The 27,595-nt window shown below is 34.2% G+C and overlaps 1 protein-coding gene across 3 annotated transcripts in view; it reads right to left on the bottom strand.

Annotated features, from left to right (window-relative positions):
- The window catches only part of AFF3 (AF4/FMR2 family member 3), a 650,210-nt gene that overhangs the window by 133,867 nt on the left and 488,748 nt on the right, over window positions 1-27,595 (bottom strand). For all 3 annotated transcript variants that reach the window (XM_031963628.1, XM_031963629.1, XM_031963627.1), the window contains exon 8: window positions 4,115-4,166. In XM_031963628.1, the coding sequence (XP_031819488.1) occupies window positions 4,115-4,166 (52 nt within the window). The remainder of the gene's footprint in view (window positions 1-4,114; window positions 4,167-27,595) is intronic.

Consider the following 27,595-nt stretch of genomic DNA (forward strand, 5'->3'; position numbering starts at 1 on the left):
GGCACTTTCAGGTTAAGAAACTCCTTTCACAAATACCTGACTTTTTCTACATTGTATAATCTTATAAAGTTATCTGTAACACTACTACTCAGGCCGTATAGGTAACATATGTCAGAAACAGAATTAGAAACCAGGTGTTCCTGGCTTTAAGACCAGCTCACATCCACTAAGTCTAGCTCCTACAATAAGATACTATCTAGGTCATACAAGATACTTTGATAAATACAACCACAGATGAGACTCTTGTCAGTGATCTTCCTATTATCAGTATCAAGTAAATTATGGGAAAGATGACATATTTGCCAAAGGTGCTTTCCAATGCAATGTGGAATGTCCTATGTGAAGTCCAAAAGAAGATGAATTCTTAAGATGATGAAATTCTCTAGATGTTCCCGTTAAACAAAACTATGCTTATTGTTTTAAAACCTGAAAGAGTCCACTTCAGGGAGTCTCCATGAAAGGCAGTCAATAGTAAATAGAATTTTGGGACCAGAAGTCAAAAAGTCAAAATTTGACTGGAAGTCAAATTCATCTCACACACTATGTAACTAAAAAGTAGTCACTTTAACTCTCCTCATCTCTAAAATGAGAAGATACAGACTTGATGACTTCAAGATTCCTTGGATCTCAAAATCTATAATCCTATGGTCTAAGTTGACTTGAAAGACACTGGCCTAAGCAACTTTTATAGGGGGAAAAAAACAAACTGAATGAAAAAGACTAATCCTGAAGTAGTCTCTGTATATGTGAGGCAGTAACCATTTTTTAATCCATTAAAATATAATCAATTTAATTTTTTTTCCCAATTCTGCTTAATGCTTAACTTATATAGTGTTCCCAATTCTCAAGTATTCATGAAATAGGTATAAGGTTTCTGCAATCCTTTGACCTTTCCTATTTTTTTAAAAAAAATTTTTATTTGTTTCATTAAAATTTCAACCTTTCTTATTTCTTACATGCCATGGTTTCCAAAATATTTTTCTCTGTTCTTCCTGAAATTTCCATTTCCATTGAAGTCAGTGAGTATTAAAAAATATCCCGACTCAATTCAGATGACCTTATTGAGTTTTTCATAGATTTTTTTCTCTGCTTCTTTATACTCTGTGACAGAAGTTGGCACAAAAGCTGCAAAATTTTCATGGTGGTCTTTATGTAAATGCTGATCACATTCACTACAATGTATACTGACAAAATGTCCCATAAAATATTGTTGTTGCCTGTGGATACAAAATATAGCCAACTAGAGGATACATAACCAAAAATATAATCTTTTATTTCCTTTTGTAAGGTGAGATTCTGAGTGATCCTTTCATTTGGCTGTCTTTTTTATCTTCTGGGTTTCATTTATAGTGAGAATGTCAAGATAGATATGATTCAGTTCCTCCAGTAGTATTAGGGTCACTGGACAAGGATCTTAAATCTAGAGTACTAACTAACCACTTAGTTAACATTTATAAATGATCTAAAACTAATGTCTCAGAACTCCCTGCTTCCTTTTCTATCATTCTATCGCTGTTACTATGGAAGTAGAAAGGTTCTACAAAAGACTGATGACCATATATATTTCCTTTCAATATTGAGAATATTCCATAAAATATAAAAAAGCACTGGAGTAGAGATTTCCTATAGACTATCTAATGCTTTATTGCAATGTGATGGTGATCTTGAATTTTAAAAGGCTATATCCATTAATTCTACCATACTCTGTCCTACTAACAGGCCATGTCTGCTTTCCAAGGCCCAACCTTAATTAAGTATGGGAAATCCATCATCATATTAAGGTGATGGTGATGGACAAATGATGGTGAATTAATTCATTGGCAATAGTTCTGAACCCCAAAGCTTCTTAAACTGTAGTTTGTGATCCCACATGGAGTTGTATAACTGAATATGAGAGGTCATGAAATTATGACTTATCAGTAAGTGTTTGATTTGTATACCTATTTTATATACCTATATCCCTGGGTGGGTTGCAAGTGGAAAAAGTTTAACATACCCTACTCTATCTAATGAGGCAGGTAAATTTATAAATATGATACTATTGAATACAGAGTATGTCTTTCCTTGAAGAGGAATCCTCTCATTTGCTGAATTCAGACATTTAGTTAAAAGAAGATTTTGTAAGGTTATTTTGCTGCATGGAACATCCTCTCAGAACATTTCTAAACAATAGGTGTTCTCCATTAACACTATTCCAAGATAATATCTACAAATAAGTGATAATCTCTTTTGTTGTTCAGCCATTTTTCAGTTGTGGCCAACTCTGTGATCCCACTTAGGGTTTTGCTTGGCAAAGATATTAGAGTGATTTGCCATTTCCTTCTTCAGCTCATTTTACAGATGAGGAAACTGAAGCAAATAGTGTTAAGTGACTTGCCCAGGATCACATTGCTAGTAAGTGTCTGAAGTCAGAATTGAATTTAGATGAGTCTTCCTGACCCAGGCCCAACACTTTATCCAGAGCACTATGCAGCTTCCTGATAATCTCTTAGGATTAGTGAATTAAAGCAGAAGAAAGTAAACGAAGAAATTATTTCTTCTTAAAGAAAGGAAATGCTGAACATATTCAACTACAATGCACCAGGACAAAATGTTCCATGAAATATTGTTCCTGTTGCTTTTGGACACAAAATTTAACCAAAATAGATGATATATAACTAAAACTACAATCTAAGTATAAGTCTAATCTATTAATAAGTATATATAATATTAACTTAAAGAAACAAATTCAGATTTCTGTCAGCTTGGAGTGAATTCAAAATTAAAAGTTAGCGCAAGAAAATTGTGCTCTTTTCAAAAAATATCTATTTTTATAAACCTTGCAATTAGTTTCTGACTTTTCTTGAAATTTTTTTCTTATCTTCAATTTTAGCTTTGTCCATCTCTATATCTATATATTATTCTATTTGAGTGTCTAGATAATCTAATAATTTTGTGTTATTTCATGCTACCTTTGTATAAAACACATTTCAAAATCAACTGTATCAGTACTCAATTACATGTAAAAATATTTATGATGAAAACACTTAAATTCTTCATATCTATTACATTATTTTTTACTGTTTTTGAAATAATATAGTTAAGGGAAAAAAAACCCAAATGCTTAGATATTTAGTTTTTAGTATTTTGCTACTACAAGATACAAAATAAATGTAATACACAATATTTATAGGAGTACTAGAAAGTGATATGTAGAATTATTTCAGGAATCTGAAATTTTAAGCTAGAAAAAAATCTTGGAGGTCACATATTTCAAAGTTTCTTAAATTGTGGGTTATGTAATTGAATGTGGGGGTCATGAAATTATGTTTTTATTATCAATAAATGTTTAATCTGTATACCTGTTTTATAGGCCTATAAATCTGGGGTCACATAAAAATTTCTCAATGTGGTTGTGAGTGGAAAAAGTTTTAAGATGCCCTGACCTATTCTAGCCTTCTCATTTTGCTCAGATTCTTGTTAGTAATAAATAATGGAATCTGAACCCAGATCTTTTTTCTTTCTTTCTAAATCTGGTACTCTTCAGTTGAAGACACATTAATTAAATACAATCTTTTTTTTTTCTTCCCTTAACTGACTCATATTAACAGTATTTGTAAACCACCAATTGATGCCTTGAGGGGATAAATCAAAATCAGTGAAGAATGTTTCAAGCAAATCTCTCAGTGAAGATGAATAACCTGTCACTAAATATGCGAATCTATTATTCAATTCGACAGCTTAGCTAACCTCTACCATGCTTCCTCTAAATATTAATGATGTCAGTATAAGAATCCTTAATATTTAATATGTTACCGCTTACATGTTGCATTAGTAAAGATTCTGTAAGCTTGACTGGTTAGGTCAGGGTGCAGCGCTAATGAAATCAAGGCCACAGAGCTGTTCCCTCTGAGGACACTTACCTCGGCAGAGGAGAAACTCATTTTCATGGTCACAGGTTAAAACCCCGGTCCCCAGTCCTTTGTTTTATAAATGCATGTTGTTGGCCCTACTGGGAACTGAGTGAAAGTCTGTCTACCATCACAGAAGCAGCTCAGAACACATGTTTTACTGACACCAGGCTACTAGCATCATCTTTATTTACAAAGGGCAGAATAAAAAATAAATAGCTCACCTGCTCATTTTCTTCTTCATCACTACTTAATTTAAGGTCATCTTCTAGCATTCTGGAAGAAAGGGAAGAAAAAAAAGGTGTTGAGTTGATTTAAATTTTAGCAACAGAACAATCTTTTTATTTCTACAGACATTCAATAATAAGACAACTTAATTAATTTGCTGACTTTTACGTTTGTTCTTTTAAGTCCCTTTCCTCCTAAGCACTTTTCAGACAGCAGACTCCTGCTTCATGACCATTAATTCCCACAATGAGAGAAAATGAGTAAGAAAATTAACCTTGGCAGGAATATGACCAAAAGGTTCTTTCCTCTATTTCTGTAAACAAACTGTATGTATGTATGTACTCTTTTGAGGCATCCATCAGACAGCACCTTTGCCCTTATTCTATATGGAAGTTGGAGTGCCTATAAAAATAATATGACTGATTTTCAGGTAAACACGCCAGAATTAATGCACCTAAATAAATGTATGGTGTCTTTTTTAAAGGAGCCCATACACACAGAATTCTTTCGCAGTAGTTCTTTGAGCAAACTTGTCCTTCAAAGACAGTTTATAATCCACAAGAGGCTTGTAATTCAATGGACTCATTAATTTCTATTCGCAACTTTTTTTGGTCCAAAAGGTTATCCAATCCAGTTTGATCTTCCACCCCAGCTTTACTCACCAGATTTAGCTCTAAATAAATTTGTTTTTCTAAAAAATTGCAATCATAAAAGCTGAGAATATATCACCATTGGGAATATTCAGATGAATGTTCTTTAAGGCAATTCCTTTAACTCCAAAAATAATATAAGCAGTGGTAGGAGCATCATATAGTTTTTCTAAGATGACTACATTGAAGAAGACAATACTCATATATATATGAAAGGCCCAGTAGGCATGTTGAAAAATCAGTCACGTAAACTATTATGTTAACTTTTTTTTTTTTTTTTTACCACTTTTTGGATACATAAGTGGCTTGTTGCTATTAGTAATCATAATATTTGCCCTGCATCAGATAAAAGGTTGAAACCTGGAGAAACCACAAGGAATTAATCTATCTTGGAGGTGGCAATGACATCTCTATGGCACAGTATATTTACCTATTGCCTGGGTTTGATGATATCAGGGTAGCAATTTCTATTTCGAAATACACATGACAAATTCACAATGGCCTTTCTCTTTGCCAAAGAAGCAAAAAGTATTTAGGAAAAGAGGTTACAGACACAATGAAGAGGTAAAATAGGTACCAGGAGTGTTAAATATGAAATAGATTTGGGAGATCAATAGAATTACCAAGAAAGAAGTTTTTAAGTATACATTAAAGGAACATGCCATGAGATGTGAGTATGTAGCAAAATAAGCAGAAAGATACCATTAAAGGGAAGACACGATGAGTGGGGAGAGAAGGAGAGGGGGAGAAGAAACAGAGAGAAAGAGAGAGAGACAGACAGAGAGAAAGAGAAAGAAAGAGAGAGATAGAGAGGTAGACAGAGAGGCAGACAGAGAGAGAGAAGGAGGAGAGAGACAGAGTGAAAGGGAGGGAGAGAGGAAGAGAGGGAAAGGAAGAAATGGAGAGGGAGGAAGGAAGGAAAAGAAAGGGAAGGAAAGAAAGAGAGGGAAGAAGGGAGGGAAAGAAAAGGAGAGGGAAGGAGAGAAGGGAAGAGAGAGAGAAAGAGCAAGAGACAGAGAGATAGAGACAGAGAAACAGAGAGAGAGAAAAAGAGAAAGACAGAGACAGAGAGAGAGGAAGGGAGAGAGAGAGACATAATGAAAGGGAGGGAGAGAGGGAGAGAGGGAAAGGGAGAAATGGAGAGGGAGGAAGGAAGGAAAAGAAAGGGAAGGAAAGAAAGAGAGGAAAGAAGGGAGGGAAAGAAAAAGAGAGAGAGGGAAGGAGAGAAGGGAAGAGAGAGAGAGAGACAGAAAGATAGAGAGACAGAGAGAGAGGAAGAGAGAGAGAGACATAATGAAAGGGAGGGAGAGAGGGAAAGGGAGAAATGGAGAGGGAGGAAGGGAGGAAAAGAAAGGGAAGAAAAGAAAGAGAGGAAGAAGGGAAATAAAGAAAAGGAGAGAGAGGGAAGGAGGGAAGGGAAGAGAGAGAGACAGAGATAGAGAGAGACAGAAAGAGAGAGAAAAAGAGAGAAAGACAGAGACAGAGAGACAGAGAGAAAAAGAAAGAGAAAAAGAGAGAGAAAGACAGAGAGCGACAGAGAGATAGAGAGACAGAGAGAAAGAGAGGGAGGGAGAGAGAGAGACAGAATGAAAGGGAAGGAGAGAGGGAAAGGGAGAAATGGAGAGGAAGGAAAGGAAGAAAAAAAGGGAAGGAAAGAAAGAGAGGGAAGGAGGGAGGGAAAGAAAAGGAGAGAGAGGGAAGGAGGAAAGGTAAGGGAGAGAGAGAAAGAGAGAGACAGAGAAAAAGAGAAAGACAGAGAGACAGAAAGAGAGAGAGAAAAAGAGAGAGAAAGACAGACAGACAAACAGACACTACCTCATAGCAGGCTGAGTCCTGAAAAGGACTTAGCAAAGATCCTTCACTGTGGGCATATCTTTTATAAAGTAAACATAACCTTGGGGGTTTCTCAGGGCAGGAAGGGAAGTACCAGGGAAGAATTTGGTAGCTCAGAGAAAGGATCAAGGAGCAGCCAAGTGAAATCCACCTGGAAGATCAGGTCCCAGACCTGTCTAAAGATATGCTAATTAACATTTCAAAAGTTGTTTAAAGATGTTCAGAAGTTGGAGGGGTAGACAATAGAGGCTGATCAAAATTTCCATTCTTACATCCAACAGAATAGTCTGGGACTTGGTTATGCCTGATAATAGCCAGATGAGCTTCTTCCGGATAAGAAAGAGAGTAAGCTCATTTCAAAGTCCACAACAGGTTCATCTTTCTCTCTTTCTCTATTCTGGACCTAATAAAGTCAAGTAAAGTTTCACAAAATTATCACTTAAAATCAATTATAATATAATTGATAGGGTTTTTATAGTTTTGTTTGTAAATGTTTGTGGTTTGTGTGTAAATACATATGAAACATAATAAAATAAATGAACATTATTTCCCTTTAACCTAAATACATAAAAGTAAATATTTTGGGTGTTTAAATTTGGTTACTTTAAAAAAATCAGCCATATGAATTTTGTATTCTCCCAAAATATTCTAATTTAGATCTAGCTCTCAACTTTTGAGCCATAGGGTTAAAATTTAAATTTTTAAGGAAACATGGGAAAACTTGTTTTTTTTTTTGTTTTGTTTTGTTTTGTTTTTACTCAAAAATCATTTGGCTATTTATAATATTCACGGGCGAACAAAGTTATCAACTTACAGAACTCAAATTGTGGGAGACTGCTGTGCCTTGTTTTTTGCTCATCATTACCTGCAGTTAGTTTCCTTGCAAGCTGGAACTTCCTCAACTCTGTTTTAGGAATAGTTCTGATTTTGTACATAGCTTGCTTAATATATGTATATTTATTTGTTTGCTGTCTCCCCCATTAGATTGCAAATTCTTTGAGGGAAAGGACTGGCTTTAATCTCTTTTTTGTATCCCCAGTACTTGGCACAGTGCCTGGCAGACAGTAGGTGCTTAATATATGTTTAATGATTGATTAGTATTACAGCAAAATTATATTCTTATAACACGTATCATATTCTAGGTCCAAACATTTCTGTCATTATAAGGTTGTGTTCTGGAATGCTATGGTTGTCTCCCTAATTTCAACATCAAAAGGTTAAAAACTTGTGTTTTGAGAATGTGCTTAATTTTCTCTTAAAAGTCCATTATGCTTCTTTCCTCCATGAATTTATAAAAAAAATATTTTGGAGGTGATTTTTAGTCTATAACATTTCTTATAATGATAGGTTATAGTGAAAATCACCTTGAATATGGAATCAGAAGGCCTGGGTTCTATTTTTTTTAGCATGACCTTCAGCAAATCAATAATAATAATAACAAAGACAATTGACATTTATAGAGCACTTTAAGATTGGAAAAGCATGTTATATAATTTAAACTCTATTGACAACAACTTAATGACCAAAAAATATGCTTTTATTATTCCCATTTTACAGATGTGAAAACTGAGGGATGACTTGCCCATAGTCACACATCTAGTAAGTGCAATGGTTGTTGTGATTCACACCCAGATCTCTTCTCACTCCATTCCTCCTTTGGTTTTTGGTTTCCTCAAATGCAAAACTGGGGGGCTGAGTTGTCTTAGATAGTCCCTAGCTCCCTTCCAGTTGAATTTTTCCATGAAGTGTGGACCTGCTCTGAAAGTAGAGTTTTATGATGTGTTTCCAAAAGCAAACTCTTTCATGTATTATGAGGAGTTTTCTGTGTTTTAAGCTACATTTTCAAATTGGTCATACAGGCCAGTACATTATGTCACCAGATCAACTTCTCTTTAGGATGCTTCTGTCCTTCCAGAAGTTTGAAGCAACATTCCCTAGCTTTAAAAATAAATATGCTCCATCATTGGAAGGATAGGTCTTTGGTTCCTTCAACATGCATTTGGTCCTTTCCCCAGAACCTCACAAACATGTACAGTTAGTTTTTAAAGGAAGATGCTCCTTTTGCTGAAAAATAATAATTAATAATAACAATTAGCATTTTATAGAACTTTAAGGCTTGAAAAGCAATTTTATTCCCTCATAATATATCCTGAAAGTATCTTCTTATTCAGTCATTTTTTCAGCCATGTCTGACTCTTCGTAACCCCATTTGGGGTATTCTTGGCAGAGATACTGGAACAATTTGTCATTTCTTTCTCCAGCTCATTTTACAGATAAGGAACTATGGCAAACAGGGCTTTGTGACTTGTCCAGGGTCACACAGCTAGTAAGTGTTTGAGGCTGGATTAGAAGTCAGGTCGTTCAGACTTCAGGCCTAGGGCTTTATTCACAGAGCCACCTAGTAGTCTCTTAAATGTTTTCATCTGAGCAATGTTTTTCTCTTTCCTGCTGAGAAAACAGCAACTGCAATTTTGTTCATCTTAAGAAGGCATTGTAAGAATCTGTGTCCTGAAGTATGGGTGGTCCCTTCAATGAGTAAATGAGTGGATGGAAGACAGGTAATCATTTCAAATCACCTTCCTGTCACAGAGCCTAAATCCCACAAGGAGGTGTCTAAGGAGATTTAATCTTCAGGTGATTAACAGTGCAGGCTTTTCAGGTCCACTGACAACCTGGGGAAGAACTCCCATCTCTACAAAGGGCGTGCAGCCCAGTCATGCTGCTAGAATTAGACCTATGTGTCTGTCAACAGGGCTAGGAAACACCTACGACAGGAAATTCCCAGGAATTGAGGGCATTTGTGGGAACAACAACTCAAAGTGCACTCAGTCTCTCTTTAACCAGAGCAGCAGGAAGTGGGAAACAAGAATTATGGACTCATAGCATGTCAGAGACACAAGGTATCTTTCAGAACCATCTAGTACAACTCTCTTATTTTAGAGATAAGGGAATTAAAATCCAAAGAGAGGAAGATACCTGCCCAAAGTGACACAGTTAATTACAGATAGGTCATTTCTGTTCACTTGTAATTCCGTAGTGATTTCCATTAGCAGTATCTATTCTTTAAATCACTAGCAGGGAGAGAGAAGCCTGAGGTACAGAAACTTTTGGGGGTTTAAGAGTAAAGCAGACCTGAAAGTCTAATTGGTTCGAGAAACTCCTGATGAGTAAACACATTAGAACCTGCTCTGGAAATTAAGAGTCTTAGAAAGAAGATTGGGGCTAGAGTTGTTATACATCAGAGGCAAGACCTGAAATTTAGTCTTCTTGTCTCTGATGCTAGCTCTCCATCAAATATAAAAGGACTACGCAATTTATCTCTATATAAATATAAAGGGGATAAATAATACATTATTATTATTATTTTTTTTAAAGGTAGGAGCATGTGGAAGAGTCAGAGCCATTAATAGGAATTCTTAAGTCTGGGGCAAATTCTGTGTGAGCGCCTATAAGTACTGATCCTATCATTTGTCCTTCATTCTCCAGTTTATGTCCCCCCAGAAGGAATTGGGATTAAAGATAGGCTTTAGGAGAGGGTTACCACAACAATAGTGAAACTTGAATGTTTGCACCCTGGAGCAAAGTTCCATACACTTGTTCTATGAACAAGGATGTTGCCCTTATTTTAATTTCTAAATAAAACTGTAGACCTAGAGCAATGACCTTCATGGTGAGGTACTCTTAAGTTTGTTAAATATTATTCTAATTTTTTTAGTAATTCTATTTTTTCTTTTTAGTAATTCTAAAATCTTTACCAAAACAAGCAGAACTTGTTTATATTTTCTGAACTAAAATAAATTATTTGTAAGAAGTAAAAATGTAGATCTACTTTTGTAAACTTTTTTAAAAATTAAGTTTTTATTGCTATTTTTTATATAATCATAATATAATATATAACATATATATTACATTATATATGTAATATATATATATAAAATCATAATATAATATATAATCATAGTTATCTCAAATATACCTCATTCTACTCCTTCAAGAGTTTTGGAAATTTTTGGAAAGGAAAAAAAGTCAGCATTATTGATTAATACATTGAAAAAAATCTGAAAATTTGTGCCATGTGTAAGTAATAACCATGTGCTTCTCTCCCCGCCCCTCCACCTCAATGAAGGGTAGTTTGGGATTTTCTCTCATATCCCTTTATTTGAATCCTGCTCGAGCTTTATAATTTTGTTACATTTAAATATTTTTTTTGTTGTAGTTACTATGTATACTGGGTTTTGCTTTATTCTTTATCAGTTTATGTAGATCTTTTCATGCTTATCTAATGCATCACATACATCATATCCATGTATTATTATTTATCTATTTCCCAAGTGATGGCAATTTACTTTGTTTTTAATTTTTAGCTTTCCCAAAAAGTACTCCTATAAATATTTTGCAGTATATGGAGACTTAAAAACAAAAGAAGTTTCTTTGAGGTACAAGTCCATTACTGAATGGAGTCTTTGGGCCAAAGGTTTGGAACATTTTAGTCACCTAATTTGAATAACTCCGAATTGCTTTCCAATATGGATTGTACCATTTCACAGCCCCACTAACAATATATTTGTATGTCTAGTCTTCCAGAAACCCTCAAAATGGGGGTTTGCTATTTTGGGGTCATTTTCACCAATTTGTAGAATGTGAAATGAAATTGTAAAGTTGTTTTGATTTGCATTTTTCTCACTGTTAGTGATTTGGATGATTTTTTAGATGTGGTTGTGAATATTTTGTAACTTTTTTCTTTTTGACCAAATATTTAATTGATTATATATCTCAGATACCAATCCCTTATCAAAAAATTTGATGTAAAGATTTTTTTCCTCCTTTTTCAACTAGTTCTTTTCTTATTCAAGATGCATTAATTTTGCTTCTGCAGAAGCCTTTCAGTTTCAGGTAATCAAAATTATTTATCTTCTGTAATTGCCTTTATTTCTCATTTAGTTAAGAATTCATCTTTTTTCCATAGCTGTGAGAGAGAAACGATCTATTCCTTTGCATTTAAAAAATAATATGATTTTTAAAATTAAGGTCATATTAGGATGTATTGTGGAATAAGGTATTAGGTGTTGGTCTAAAACCTAATTTCTATTGGAATGATTTTTCCAGCATTTTTAATCAACACAAAGAGATGTTTTCTAGATAATTTATGTTTTCCACTTTATTAAATAATGAATTATTGAGTTCTGTTTTTCCTGATTTTCCTTTGTTTAGTCTGTTTCATTGATCTCTCTATTCTTTAACTAATACCACATGGTTTTGATGACTGCTGTTTTACTATATAATTTGAGGTCTGGAAGTGCTACTCTACCTTCATCTTTCCTTCTTTTCATAATTTCCCTTGATAGTCTACATATTTTGCTTTTACAAATGCATTTTCTTATTTCATCAAATTCTATAAAATATCCCCTTGGTAATTTGATTGGTATGTCATTAAAAATAGAAATTAATTTTGTTGGTGTTGTCATTTTTATTATATTGGCACAGCTTACTTATGAGCACTGAATGTTCCTTCAGTTATTTAACTTTTTTAAAAAAAAAATCTCTTTAAGGAACATTTTGTAACTATATCTATACAACTCTTTTGCGTGCTTTGGAGGTTGACCCCCAGATATTTTATACATTCTGTAATTATTTAGAATAGGATTTCTCTTTCTATCATTGTTTCCTGTGTTTTGTTAGTTTTTTTTTTTATTAAAATGTAGTTGATTTTTGGATTTTGCAAGTAAACCACAATATCATCTGCAAATATGGAAAATTTGATGGACTCTTTACCTATCTTCATGCCTTTAATTTCTTTTTCTTGTTTTCTTGATATTGTGTTTTCAGAACTATATCAAATACTTTTCAATGGAGTGGACCCTTGTGTTTCACTGATATGTTTATTGGGAAAGACTGTATTGAACAGCCATTGCATGTGATAATTTGTTTTTGGTTTTGCATAGATACTTTTTATAATATTAAAAAAAGTTTCTCCATGCCTACACTCATGCTATGTTAAAGGCCTTTTCTGTTTCTATTGAGCTGATCATGTAATTTTGGGATGTTTTGGTATAATATGATTAATTAAGTTGATTGTTTTCTAACGTTGAATCATGTATCCCTTGTATAAATCCCACTTGTCATAATGAATCATTACTTGGATAAATAGCTATAGCTTGTTTGACAGGATTTTGTTCAAAATTTAGGGGGGGAAGGTCAATGTTCATGAATGATATTGGCCCAGCTTTCTTTCTGTATTTTAAACTCTTGTTTAATATTAGGACTATATATGTCTCATAAAAAGATTATAGGATGCTTTCTTTCTCAAAATTTTCCTCCTCCCTCCCTCTTTCGCTTCCTTCCTTTCTTCTTTTTTGAGGAGGCAATAGAGGTTAAGTGACTTACTCAGGGTCACACAATTAGTAAATATTAGGTGTCTAAAGTCTGATTTGAACTCAGTCCTTCTGATTCCATGGCTGATGTTATATCCACTGTGTTACCTGGCTGCCCCTCTTCTTCAATTTTCAACAATAATTTGTAAAATTATCCTGACTGTTCTTTAAAAGTTTGACAATTCTTCTGTGAATCTATCAGGACAAGGAGTTTTTATTTTGGTAGGTAGTTCCTTTGGTAGATATCTATATCTCCATACCTATCTTTTTCTGAGATTAGGTTATTTAGGATCTTTATCTGGTCTTCTTATAGTTTGGGTATTTTATATTTTTGCAAGTATTCCTCTATTTATTTTGTTTTCTCAGTTTTACTGGCATATAACTGTGCATGACATGTTGTGATTATTCTTTTTATTTCTTCTGGTTTTGCTATGATTTCACCTAGCTCATTTACTATTTTTATTGATTTAATCTTCTGCTCTCTTTAAATCTGATTAGTTGTGAGTTTATCATAACTTTTCAAAGAATCAGCTTTTAATTTTGTTCATCATTTCTATAGTTTTATTGTTTTCAGCTTATCTTTTTCTTCTCTAACTTTTAATATGCCCTTTTTGTGTTTATTTCATTTTTGTTTATTTTTTGGTTTTCCATTAAAAATGCATATTCAGTTCTTTTTTTTATTGTAATGTTAGTTGATAAGGATATGATTTTCCTCCCTGAGTACAAGTTTAGCTGCATTTCAGAAATTTTGACTTGTTTCATCATTATAATTTTCTTTTATATAGTTATTATTTCTATGATTTGTTCTTTGATCCATTCATTATTTAGGATTTCATTGTTGTCTTTCATTTGTCTCTGTATCTTTTGTTTATGGTCCCTGAACTAATGACTATTTTTACTGCGGTTTGATCTGTAAAGGATTAACTGTTCCTCTCTTTTTACATTTGTTTGCAGTATCACTGTATCCTAGTATGTGGCTAATTTTTGTAATTGGTGCTAAAAAATATGTATATTCTTTTGCTGTCCCACTTAGAAGACATCATAAGTCTTTTACTTCTACTTTCTACATCAATTTGCTCACTTCCCATATTTTCTCTTTTGTTTATCTTTCTGGTAGAGCTATCTAAAACTAAGAGATGAATATTGAAATCTCTTATCACTATTGTGTTACTGTCTATGAATTCTTATAGTTCAGATGTTTCCTTTATGGATTTGGATGTTAGGGCATTTGGAACATATAAGTTTATTACTGATATTGTTTCGTGGTCTATTATTCCTTTCAGCATAATAGTTTACTCATTTATCCCTTTTTATTTTCTGAATGTTTTTGATTTGTCAGCATGATTGCAACTTCTGCTTTTTTGGATTCATTGAGTAATGTCTTTGTTTTTTAAATGTGTTTCTTGTAAGCAACAGATTTTAGGGTTTTGTTTTCTTATCCAATCTGTCACTTTTTTTGTTTTATTCAATTGTTTAATACATTCACATTTAGAGTTATAAGTTAGGTTTATATTTTGGTCCATCTGTCTCTAATATGCAGAGTTTTTTCAAGTTATGATTTCTTCTCTCTTCTGCTGCACAGTATTATTTCTAACACAGTATTATGTTAATTCTATTAATTTACTTTTAGGGTGATCGTTGCACTAGTTCTCTTCCTGTCATACCTGATCTCTTCCTCTTATTTTTTATCCCTTTCTTTTTGGGATTTTATTTATTAATTCCTTTTTCTGGCCTCCTTTTACCTAATTATATAATCTCCCCCCTCCACACCTTTCCTCCCTCTCAATCAAATAGATATTCCTTCTTCTCCTTTTCAAACAGTTTTGTTCATTTTTTAAATTTCATTTTTGCATTTCTTTCCAAAAATGATTTCTCTCACTTTCTCCATTGTCCAGTCTCTCTTTTTGTTTACTTTAGGTCCTTATTTTCTCATTAATGATCCCTATAATTATCATATTTCTCTCCTTTGTGCTGCTCATAGTCAAAATTTCCAAGGTATCCCCTCTAGGTTTTCCCATAGGTGGTTTCTGCCTGTTATGCCTTTTCTTCATGGAGTTCCTTTTTAACTGTGCCTCATTCCCAGGCAAGGTGGAGGGAACATATACTAAGGGAAATATAACCTTTTATGGAGGTTATCCTGGGAGAGGAATGTACTCTTCTGAGGGCTGGCATCCTGAACAAACCCAGATTTGTCCTTCACTAATTACTGCTTAAATGCAAGGTATTTCTACCTAGATGCCTCATTGCCCCCACAAATTCAACATGTTCATAACCAAGCTCATCATCATTTTCTCAAAATATCTGCTTTCCCCTAACTATTTATGTTAATGGTGCATATCCTTTCAATCACCCAAGCTTAAAACCTGGAAGTAATTTTTTATTCTCTTTTCTATTACTTTTATATCCAATATGTTCTTCAGTCATGTTTCTGCCTCCACAATTTTTCTAACCAAACTTACCCTTTCTATTTCCTTGTCAACACCCTAAATTCAGATCTTTCTGTCCTCTTGCTTAGACAGGAGTGTGGGCATTGTGGGTTGTTATTGGATTAAGTGGAACATCTCAGTTAAAAGTGTTCTCTCCCTTCTCCGGTTTTCCTAGCACACTTTGGCTCTCTCCTTTGCTCCAACCACATCTTACTTTTTTTTTTTTTTTTTTTAACCATATTTGTCTATGTACACATTGCAGTATATAAATTCTTTCAGGGAAGGAACTATGTCATTTAAAAAATTTTGTATCCTCAGCATCTACCACAGGGCCTTCCACATAATAGATATTTAATAAATATTTGTCAAACTAAACATTATTTAGGTAGAAAAGAGTAGGATTACAATTCTTTTATTTTGACCAGATTGAAATTTTGACCATAATTTGACCCAAAAATTGACCATAATTTTATGGGAGGCAGCTAGGTGAGTCAGTTGATAAAGTACTGGGCTTGGAGAGTCAGGAAGACCTGAATTCAAATTCAGCCTCAGGCAAGTCATTTAACTTCTATTTACCTTAATTAATTAGAGAAGAAAGTGGCAAATCACTCCAATATCTTTTTCAAGAAAACCCCATGGACTGTACTGACAGGCTATAGTCCACTAGGCAGACACAAATGAACAAGTGAACCACAATGATTTCATTGGTATAGATAAATGGTTCAAATCTGGCTTCAGCTATTTATTAACTGTATGGCTATGGACAAGTCCCTTAATTGTTCCTTGCCTCAGTTTCCTCATCTGTAAAATGGGGATAGTATGATTATTTAATAGGGTTGTTGTGAGAATCAAACAAGATAAAATTTGCAAAGTGCTTAGCATGGTATCTGACACATAGTGGATACTATATAAATGTTAGTTTTTATTTTGAATAATAGCAATAATAAATACCAAAGAGAAATTTTTCCCAATGTAGATCAACACTTCCATTACAACTTTACAGTATTAGAAAATTATCTACATCCCTAAGAGTTTAAGTGACTTGCCCAGTGTTACTCAGTTTACAAGTATCAGAATTACATGTATCAGAGATGGTACTTAAAGGTACTTCTCAGTTTTGTTTTTTTATCCAAAACACCATGTTGCTCTTCCAAATTCTACATTAATAAAAATGATCGCTATCCACTAAATATCACTTAGTATCGATTTGGTAAACAGAATGGAGCTTCTGTTTTCCAAACACATTTATTCTTATGGCAATTGCTTTTAATTTAATTATTTAAAAAATTTAGAAATATGAATAAGTTAGTAGCCTCATCAGATAATTATTTTTAAAGGAGAGGAAAAAGTGGTTGAATTACTAAGGATAGGGGTGTAGGGTGCCATGGCAGAAGAGAAATATGGATTAATTGCCAAATATTAGCTATGTGATGGGGAACAGGTCATCTTTACCCATCTAGCCTCAGTTTCCTTTTCTGTAAAGCTCCCTTCTAGCACCTTCCCACCCCTGCACTTCTTACCACCCCTCATTTCAATATGATTTGTTTGAGGTTGCATGAAATCTGTAAAAATAGGACTTGAAACAAGAGTCTTTTATAGTCATTTATACAGGTAAAAATAAAAGCAAAGTTTGTTCAGTGTTCCTTTACTGTCTTTTTTGTACTCTCTGTTTGGACCCGTGCTTTTCCTCTCAGCATCTTCACTCTCCCTTTTCCCATTGGTCCTTAAAAGTTCCCATCAACCAATGGTTGAGTCTGACATTTAGAGTCTTGATTCCTATCCTGACATTCCTAAACAAAGCTTCTTAGAAACTTGGGAGTAAGACCATATTTCATTTACATAATTACTCCAAGACTGACTAGATGGCTATTACTTTTGTTGTCAATGATTTTAATCCCACTTTCTCACATAAGGACTAAAAAATAAGCACCTAAGAGAATCATACCACTTCTTCCTCTACAGTGAAGGCCCCTTTAGGGAATCAATTGTTGGCTCCAAATTTAGGAGTCCCGTAAGTGATCCTGACTGCTTGATGATGAAAGGACAGTAAAATATAACTTTGTGAATTAAGGCCAGAAAGAAGAGGTGCAGGGAAAGGTGTAATTTATGGCCTTAACACCTGATGAGCTGTTAAACAGCTGTCAGGAGAGCTCTCTGCGGTAATCCAGTTAGCTTTTAGTGCCTAATTATGACTTCACAGTGGAGTCTGAACTAGATAATTGAGAACCGCCACACTTAAAGGACTCAAACAGGGTATTTTTTAATGCAATTAAGTGATTGAGACTCTGTCCATGCTCCACTTGGGAACCATGTTAGACAACAGTTTCTTAAAATTATTGTCCCTAGCATGTTATAACATGCTTCCTGAACACAAGGTGGAGAAGAATAAAAAGACTTAAAAACCACATGCTGAATGGCCTGGAGTCTTCATGCAGAGCTGAAAAAGCCTTCCAGGAATGCATCAGAGTCATAGCATCATGCAATTGGAGGGCTAGAAGGGCCTTTAGAAATCATCTTGTTTAATCACTCTCTTTTTTACAGAAGAAAAAGTTTCATTTGTTGTTGTTGTTTTAAAAAAAAATTTCTAGTAATTCAGAAATAGAGACCTAAATGTAAAAAAGTTTCCTTTGTTGTTGTTTAAAAAAAATTCCTAGTAATTCAGAAATAGAGACTTAAATGTAAAAAAGTTTCCTTTGTTGTTGTTGTTTTAAAAAAAAATTCCTAGTAATTCAGAAATAGAGACTTAAATGTAAAAAGTTTCCTTTGTTGTTGTTGTTGTTATTTTAAAATTCCTAGTAATTCAGAAATAGAGACCTAAATGTAAAAATGTTTCCTTTGAATTTGTCATGTACTACTTACCTGAGCTAGGTGGTGCTGCAGTGGATACAATATGGGGTCTGGAATCAAGAAGACTCATCTTCCTGAGTTCAAATCCAACCTCAGACACTTACTAGCTGTGTGACCCAAGGCTAGTCACCTAACCCTGTTTGCCTCAATTTCCACATCTGTCAAATGAGTTGGAGAGGAAAATAGCAAACCACTGCAATATCTTTTTGCCAAGAAAACCTCAAATGGGGTCATGAAGAGTCAGATGTAACCAAAAAATGACTGAACAACTTACCTGGCTTTCCTTTTTGTTGAAATAAAGCCTATAGAACTGGAGAAGTAAGAACTAGAGGGGACTTTATTTTTTTATGAACTAGAATTTTTATTATTATTAATTATTATCAGATTATTTGAACTTTATTGTTGACTTAATATTGTTCTTTGGATTTTTTATTTAGAAAGAAAACACAGAACTTTCATTTAAGATAGTAGCACTCAGTCCATCCAATGAGGAGTTCTGCTAAAATATCTCATCACTTATGTATTTATAAAATGCTTTTAAAAAATATAAGCCACATTTCCTCTAACCAATAGTATCTTACAAATATAACCTCGTTTAATCACAAAAGATTTCCATTACACAATCCTCTGGAAAGAATCTTTTTTTTTTTTTTTTTTAAATAATAGTTTTTATTTTCAAAATACATGCAAAGATAGTTTTCAACATTCACCCTTACAAAACCTTGTGTTCCCAACTTTTTTTCCTCCCTTCCCCTTGCTACCTACCCCTTGACACCAAGTAATCCAATATAAGTTAAACATGTGCCATTTTCCTAAACATATCTGTGGAAAAGATTTTAAATGGCATCTAGTACAACCTCCATGTGGCACTTGTGAAGGAAGGGTTAGAGAAGCTAAACTATTGGTCCATTGTTACACATTGAGTAGGTAGCTCAATCAGGATTCAATCAAAATTTCCAGGCATCTGGGATGTAAATGGCAAGAGCACTGGTATTGGAATACATAACTGTGGGACCAGATCTGGATGTGACCACAGAGTACACTTGTGTTCTTATATTGTACCATAGCTGTAGAATTTAGAATTTAAATTTATTTAAAAATTTTTAAATTTAAATTTAATTTAAATTTAAAAATTTAAATTTAAAATTAAAAAGAATTTTAAAACTTTCATACCACCATCCCTTGAATTCTTTTTTTTTTTTTAAGTTACCAACCAACAGGGGGAAGCTGTCTTTCAGAATTTCTATCTCTTTCTTCCTCAAACACACATTATTCACACATATTCTCAAAATCACATTTTAATATTTATCATCTCCTCAAAGATGTTCATGTTCTGACACATAGAACCCCAAATGGATCAAAATATCTTGCTTGAAAGCACCACACATCAGTACCTTTAGCGGAGAAAGAAGGACTTTATCATCAACATCTGGGGTTCAAAATTTGGCTAGAGTATCTTTAGATGTAGTTTTTTAATCAGGGAAAAAGATGTAATTTAAATCACATATGATATAAACATTTTACGAAATGCAAAGAAATCTATAGCATCTTAAGAAAGCAGAAATAGTTCACACATTTAGAACTAGAGAGAACCCTCAAATGTCATCCAGTTTATCACCTCAACCTTTCTACTAGTCATGTGCTCATAAATATTTAACAATCAGCTGGGGGGGAAAGGAGAAGAGGATGCAAGTATGATCCAATTTTAAATTTAATGTGCATTATCAACAACATTTTTTCCCATTGCTTGCTTCGTTCTAGACAATTAACAAAACAATAAATCTAGTCCTGATTTATAATATTTCCCAATTTGAAGTGGTAAGTGCTCACATTGAAAATTTAACATATGACTCAATACAGTTCTAAGCTAGCTTAGAAGGAGACTCAGAGAGATCACACAGTATTATTCTCAAAAAGAAAAGAAAACAAAAACAACAATAAACCCATGTTCTGCAATCTTCCACAGCTTTAGAGATGTCTAAATTGAGCTTCAGGTAACATGAAGCATTCATTTCCTGTGTTCTGATTACTGCCAGCAAGTATTTCTATGCCTTCCCATCCTGGGAACATTTGCATTCTATGCAGCTATACAGTCATATGGGCTAGGCCCTTGTTTTTGGTGCATTGGTCTAATTTGTTATTCTCATTACCTCAGCTACCTATCAATAACAGATGGTCAACTGCTTCTATTGCTTATCTATGTCTTAAATAGGTATTCCAAACAGTCATATCAACTAACTAAAAATGTACTTCAGGCGTTTCACAGAACAGTGACTTTTAATTAATAGGATTTTGCCAGAATTTTTTGCTATTTGGAGACCCTAAATCTAAATCTTTTATCTTTTAAAGTTTACTCCATTTTGCAACATGTTTTCATGTAGTTTTTCTGGTTATCATCTGAAGATGAACAGAGTGAGGAATGGGGGAAAGAAACCTTCTCCATCACACTCCAAACAACTGGTTAAACAACTAGATGGTAGCCCATTATATTTTTGGACAGATGATTGAAAGTTGTTACTTAAATTGTTCCAAAATTTGCCTTCCTATAACTTTCTCTCTATTTCTGTCTTCCAGAGTGGGTAGGTTATGATATATGTTTAATCCTGTTGAACATCTATCTCTACTTGGAGGTTTCACTAGAATCTGACTCAACATCTTCTAAAGGAAGCACTTTATATTTTCCTCTAAACTTGTTCTTCTTTTAAGCATCTTTATTTTAAAAAGGAATACCATTCTTCTTAGTCATTCAAGTTCATAATTTCGGAATCTTTCTAGATTCTTTCCTTGTCTTTATTCTTCCACCTTCAATCCATTGTCAAGTTTTGTCTTTCCACTCTGTAACATCTCTGGGATCCACCCCTTCCTTTTTACTCATACATCTATCATCCTTCAGGCCCTCATAGCATCTTCCTTAGATCATTTTAATAGCCTCCTAATTGGTCTCCCTTTCCTATTTTAAGCTAACTTCTACATAGTAGCCCAAATAACCTTCCCAAGACAGCACTATGATGCCACTTCCTCTGCTGAAAAACCTCCTATCATGATACAATTCACAATTACAATAGAGTAAGATGTATATCTTTTGGATGACTTTTCATTATTGTCTCTGTACCTCATCTCTACAATGATGACTGTAAGCACTTGATAAGTACCTGTTTAATTGAATTTCAAACTGCAGCCCTTCAAATATTTGAAGGCAGTGACTACTACGTCAATAATTTTTTTTCTTTTATGTTCCTAATACCTGTATTTTCTTCCCTTGTGTAATGTGATTTCTAAATGCTTCATCCTCAATTTTTCAGCTTATTTAGGAAAATGTCATCTTGTCAATGTTCCTCTGAGAACACATTCTCCAGAACTGAGCATAATACTTGAATGTAGCCTAATGACAACAGAATATGATGGGATTTCTGCCTACTCCATTTTAGACATAAAACTTCTATTGACTTGGTTTAAGATTACATTAGCTTTTCTTGGGCAGTTACATTATACTATTGACTCACATTGAACTTTCAATCAACTAAAACTCTTAAAAATATTTATTGCCATTAACATAATTGTCTTACATCCTGTGCTTGTACTGTTCATTTTTTTTTAAATACAGCACTTTGTTGTCTCTTGTGCACTTATTATGAACTGTTTTCTGTGTATGTCTGTATATCTTAGCATTTTACTAGCCTACAAATTATAAGGAGAGAAGAAGACATTATCTTACCTAAATTTTATAGCTTCCCCAGTTCCAAATAGTGATTTCTGAACAGTGCATGTTTAATAAACGTTTAATTTAATTTGTTAAATTTTTGAACCTTAATGGATATTTTCCATTTATTCCTACTAATTTTCACCCTTAGTTTTGGCCATATATTTTTGAGTTTTGATATTGCCACCAATTTTTCAATTATTCTTCTTAGTTTTATGTCATTCACGGATCTGATAAGTATAATTTGTACAGTGTACATTTAAGTAATTTTATTTTGTATATTTTTGGGGGAAGGTTCAAGGCTATTAGGTTAAATGACTTGTCCAAGATTACACACTAGTAACTGTTAAGTATCTGAGACACTCAGGTCCTCTTGATTCCAGGGCCAGTGCCCTATCCACTGTGCTATTTAGCTGTTCCAGTAATTTTAAGTAGTACAGAGGCATAATCACTAAAAACTATATTGCAGATTGGCATTGATCCATTAATTAACACTCTTTGGATAGGATTTTCAAACTGCTATAAATATTTTAGTATTATTATTTAGCATATAGCTTTTTTATTTTGCCCATAAGCATATTATGAGACTCTGTCAATACCTGGTGAAATCAAAATATATTACATTTATTAAATTAATTTAATTTACTATGTACTAGTAATCCTTCTCAAAAAAAGATATCAAGTTAGATTGGCATAATTCATCTTGGTAAATCCATGCTTCATACTAGTGATCAAAAGCTTTTGAATACTCCAAAATAAAGGATAGGTAAAGGTGGGTGAGGAAAAAAACTATGGATTGCTACTTAGGAAAGGAATGCCTAGGTAAGATACTACAATTGTCAGTGTGAGGATTTAGATAGCATAAGGAGATTAATTCCTACTGGAGGATGACTGAAATTAGGGAGGAATGAGAAATAGCAAACTTTGCCTACTTAACAATTGTTTTCTAATGGTTGTCTCTAATTTTATGAAAAATACTATTCCTCCTTACAATTTAGGCCATTTGAGGGCAAAGGAAAGAACAACAACAACCTACAACAATAGTGTTGGAACAACATTTTCAGTGCTGGAAGAGAAAAAGGAGGAACTGAGAAAAAAACAGGCTGACAGACAGCAGCAAAAGAAGTCCAGGCAATGCTATTATCAAATCCTCCTCATTCTCCCTGATTTAATTCTAGCCACAGTCATGCTGGCAAAGACCTTCAAGATGCCTTCTCCCAGCTCAACAACTTCCTTTTAAATCTTGGTATTAGAATTGTTAGAACACTTCGTTGAATAGTTTCAGATCATCAGTCATATTGTATTCAAATATGAGAACCAAATTCAAATATGAAGACCAGATCCAAATAATTTGGAGATAGGTAAAATAAAGATTATGGGTTTCAAGGTTGAAGGTAACCACAAATCAGTTTCTTCAGACATTTACTGGAATTTTTTACATCAACACATTTTTTAATTGCAACAGCTTTCAGTGAGAAGAACAATGATTCTCAAATCAGAGAACTTGAGTTCAAAATCCACTTCTGGTTCATGAATGGTCAGTTGGCCTACCTGGGCCTTTTTACAATAGGTAGCACAGTAGATAGAACACTGGATGTTGGGTCAGGAAGTTGTCATTTTTGTTCAATCATTTTAGTTGTGTCTAACTCGCCATGACTTAGTAATTAGAGGTTTTCTTGGCAAAAATAATGGAGTGGTTTGTCATTTCCTTCTTTACCTATAAGAAACTGAGGCAAGCAGGATTAAGTAACTTGCTCAGTGTCATCCAGCTAAAAATGAGCAAGGTTAGATTTGAACTCATCAAAAAGAGCTTTGCTAATTCCAAATCCACTGTGCCATCTAGGGCCTAGAAAACGAATTCAAATCTGGCCTCAGCCTCTTAATAGCTGGGTGACTCTGGGTGATCCCGTTTGTCTCAGTTTCCTCATCTATCAAATGAACTGGAGAAGGAAAGGCAAACATATTATCTTTGCTAGAAAACCCCAATTGGGGTTGGAAAAAAAATCAGACATAACTGAAAAATGATGGAATAACAAGATGAGGAGGCTAACCTAGATGGTTTCTGAGATACTTTCTGACCCTTGTGCCTCCGATCTTTTATTTCTGGCCCCTTCCTTGCCCCAATTCATTAAACCCATCCTGCATGTACACTCTACTTATATAACATTGGTTCCCTGCTGAAAAAACTTTCAATGACCCTGTTTCCTTGAAAATAGTTCTAAATTCCTATAGTCTTTAAAGTCCCTTCATGGTGGTGAGATCTTAGGTATGCTAGTTCATGTCTTTCACCTTATTTTTCTTATTTGTAATATGAGAATGGGCTAGACTCAATGATTTCTTAGGCCTGTTACAATTTCAGTGGTCTATGGGTTTTTTGTGTCCTAGTGTCTATATCTGGTATGCCAAGCTAGGAAAAAAAACTTGACTACAGAAAGTAACTATAGAAAAATAGATTTATGCAGTATTAGAATGGATGTTATGCTTCTCATAGGTTTTAGGGCTTGAAGAGATCTTAGAAATAATAATTATAACAACTAGCTTTTATGGAATACTTTAAGGTTTACAAAGCACTTTGTAATGTTACTTTATTTGATTTCTGAAACAACCCTATGCAGCAGGTTCTATCTCATTTTGTAGATGAGGAAATTGAGTCTGAGATCAAGTGACTTGGCAGCTTATTTGTACCTGAAGCAGGATTTGAATGTAGTTATTCCCAATTCCAAGTCGATGTAGCAATCGATCTCATCTATTTCATCTAGCCCAACTGTCTTATTTTAAAGACGAGGACCCAGGGGGATCTGGTGACTTGTACATGATCACACAGATAATAGAACAACCAGGAGTGCTCAAACTTTTTAAAAAGAGGGTCAGTTCACTGTCCCTCAGACTGTTGGAGGGCTGGACTATAGTAAAAACAAAAACTTTGTTTTGTGGGCCTTTAAATAAAGAAATTTCATAGCCCTGGTTGAGGGGGATAATCATCCTCAGCTGCTGCATCTGGCTTGTAGGCCATAATTTGAGGACCCCTGATAGAAAAACCTAGGTCCTCTGATTAAATCTAATGTTCTTTCCATTATAGCAACTAGTTGCCTCTTATGTTATCCAGACTATAAGTGTCCAGAGGACAGGTACCATGTCACTTGTGTATTTTAAATACAGGACTTAATATTAAATAGAATCCCCAGCTTATAAAATGTCTAACTCTAAAACCTGGCATTATCTTGAATACTATTATTCCTTCAACCTCTTTCTTTAGGAAAAGAAAATGTGATAATCAGGGCCAGTCTGGTCACTCTTGATAAATAACTTTGCAAGCTTTATTTCTGTGAGGATTTTGAATAGACAGCCAACAGAACTCACTCATGCTTTTCATTCCTCAGGGGGTACTGGCCACTCTCATCATGTGGTCCTTCTGACTTTCTGGCTAATGTTTCTCTCTCTCTCTGACAAGTCCCAGAGAGATCATGGTAGACAGCTACCTCTGCTTCCTGAGAGTACTAGGAAGCAGGCCTGGCTTAAACCAAAAGGCAAAAGAGAAAGTTTGGCTTGGATTTTTTCAAAGAAACTCTCTGTTTTAGAGGCATATAGTCTCAGACAGCCTAAGACTTTGCATTCAAATTGAAAATCAGGAAACGAGCTGTGTATTCCATCAACCATGAGGAGTCCTGATAGGATCCTAATCTCTGAGTAGGAAAATGAGTTTATGCTGAAGTTAACATCTGGAAAGTCATGTTTCTCTTTCACCATTACCATGACTGAATTCTGACCTAGTGCTTGAAGATAGGAGTCATTGGAAAAGACTGGATTGAAGGCAAAAGGGGGTAGCAGAGGATGAGATGGATAATGTCTTGGAAATAATGAACATGAAGTTGGACAGACAAAGTGGAAGACAGAAGGGCCTCACATGCTACAGTCCATGGGTTCACACACTGAGCTGAATTCAATTGAAGAACGACACTTTTTTTTTCTGACTCTTTCTCGCTTCAAATCAGAGATTGCTAATCCACCTGTTTTTTATAGTCCAAAGAGGGATTCTGCCAAACTCAATTATGCTAGTAAGAAGGGGTGATAACAGTTTCAATATCAGTATTTCTTCCTCCTTTTTTTCTCTTCCTTTATTTCCACCTTGAAAAATAACATGAATAAGTCTACATTAAGAACCAGAGGACCTATCTTTTCTATTTACTACTAATTTGATTTTGGGCAGGAATATGCATTTATTTGGAACTCAATTTCCTCATCTGTTTCACATACTACAAAAGTCAACCTATCCCTCTCTAGCATCCTTTCTTATTTAGGAGGAAAATGGAAACTGGGTTGTCATAATTATTCCAAAGGTGGATGGGAATAAGAGAAATGAATTGATAGAAATAGAAAAGATATAATCATAATATTTTAGAGTTGAAAGCCATCAGTAGCCATTTTGTCCAACCCATACTTGAAAAGGAATCCCAACTATAACATACTCTATAAATGGACATCTAGCCACTGCTTAAAGACCCCAAAAAGGAGATTTTTTTTTAGCTTTTATTTTCTTCAGTTACATGTGAAAAACACCTTTTTTTTTGGTTATACATATGAGTTCTTTTTTAAAAGCATATCTTCTTAAGAATCATGTTGGGAGAGAAAAATTCAGAAAAAAAAAAAGAAAAAAATCACAAGAGGAAAAAAAAGAAGAAAAAGGAAAAAAAGTGAACATTCATTCTCCATAATTCTTTCTCTGGATGCAGATGGCATTTTCTATTCAAAGTTTATTGGGATTGCCTTGGATCACTGAACTTCTGAGAAGAACCAAGTCTGTCATAGTTGATCATCACACAACCTTGCTGTTGCTGTGTACAATGTTTTCCTGGTTCTGTTTGTTTTACTCAGAATCAGTTCATGTAAATCTTTCCAAGCCTTTCTAAAATTAGTTTGTTCATCATTTTTTATAGAACATTAATATTCCATTACTTTCATATACCATAACTTATTCATGCATTCACCTATTGATAGGCATCTACTCATTTTCCAATTCTTTGCCACCACAAAAAGACCTGCTATAAACATTTTTTGCAAATGTGGGTCCTTTTCCCTCCAAAAAGGAGAAACTTGACACTAGCTGAAAGTTCATTCCACTTTTAGATAACTCTAATTATTTGGAAGTTTTTCTTGCCTGAGTCTAACTTTGCCTTTGCAATTTCCACTGATTGCTCTTACTTCTGTTTTCTGAAATTCAGTTTAATGATAACAACAAATTCTCTCACATGGGTATAGTTTTCTTTAAAGCATCCCACATGCATTATCTCATTACCATAACCTTGTGGAGAAGATATTATTCTTTCATTTTGAGGAAAGGGGAGCTGAATCTCAAACAAGTTAGGAAACTTGCCTACAGCCAGAGTTGGAAAATATTAGAGCCAAACTTCATCTATTTGACAGATGAAGAAACTGAGTTCCAGGGATGTTAAATGATTCATGCAAGGTCATACTTGCCCAAACATTAGAAATAGTATTGGAACCTAGATCCTTTGATTCTAGACTCAGTGTTCTTTTCACTATTCCACACTGGCCACATCATGGTAAACTTCCCCTACAAATTTCAAATAGTACATCATTAGCAGTTTTTGTGTCCAGTCTCCTTTAAAGCTTCTTAATCCTGACAAGGGAG

This window comes from Sarcophilus harrisii, chromosome 3, assembly GCF_902635505.1.
Source record: "Sarcophilus harrisii chromosome 3, mSarHar1.11, whole genome shotgun sequence".
Taxonomy (NCBI): domain Eukaryota; kingdom Metazoa; phylum Chordata; class Mammalia; order Dasyuromorphia; family Dasyuridae; genus Sarcophilus; species Sarcophilus harrisii.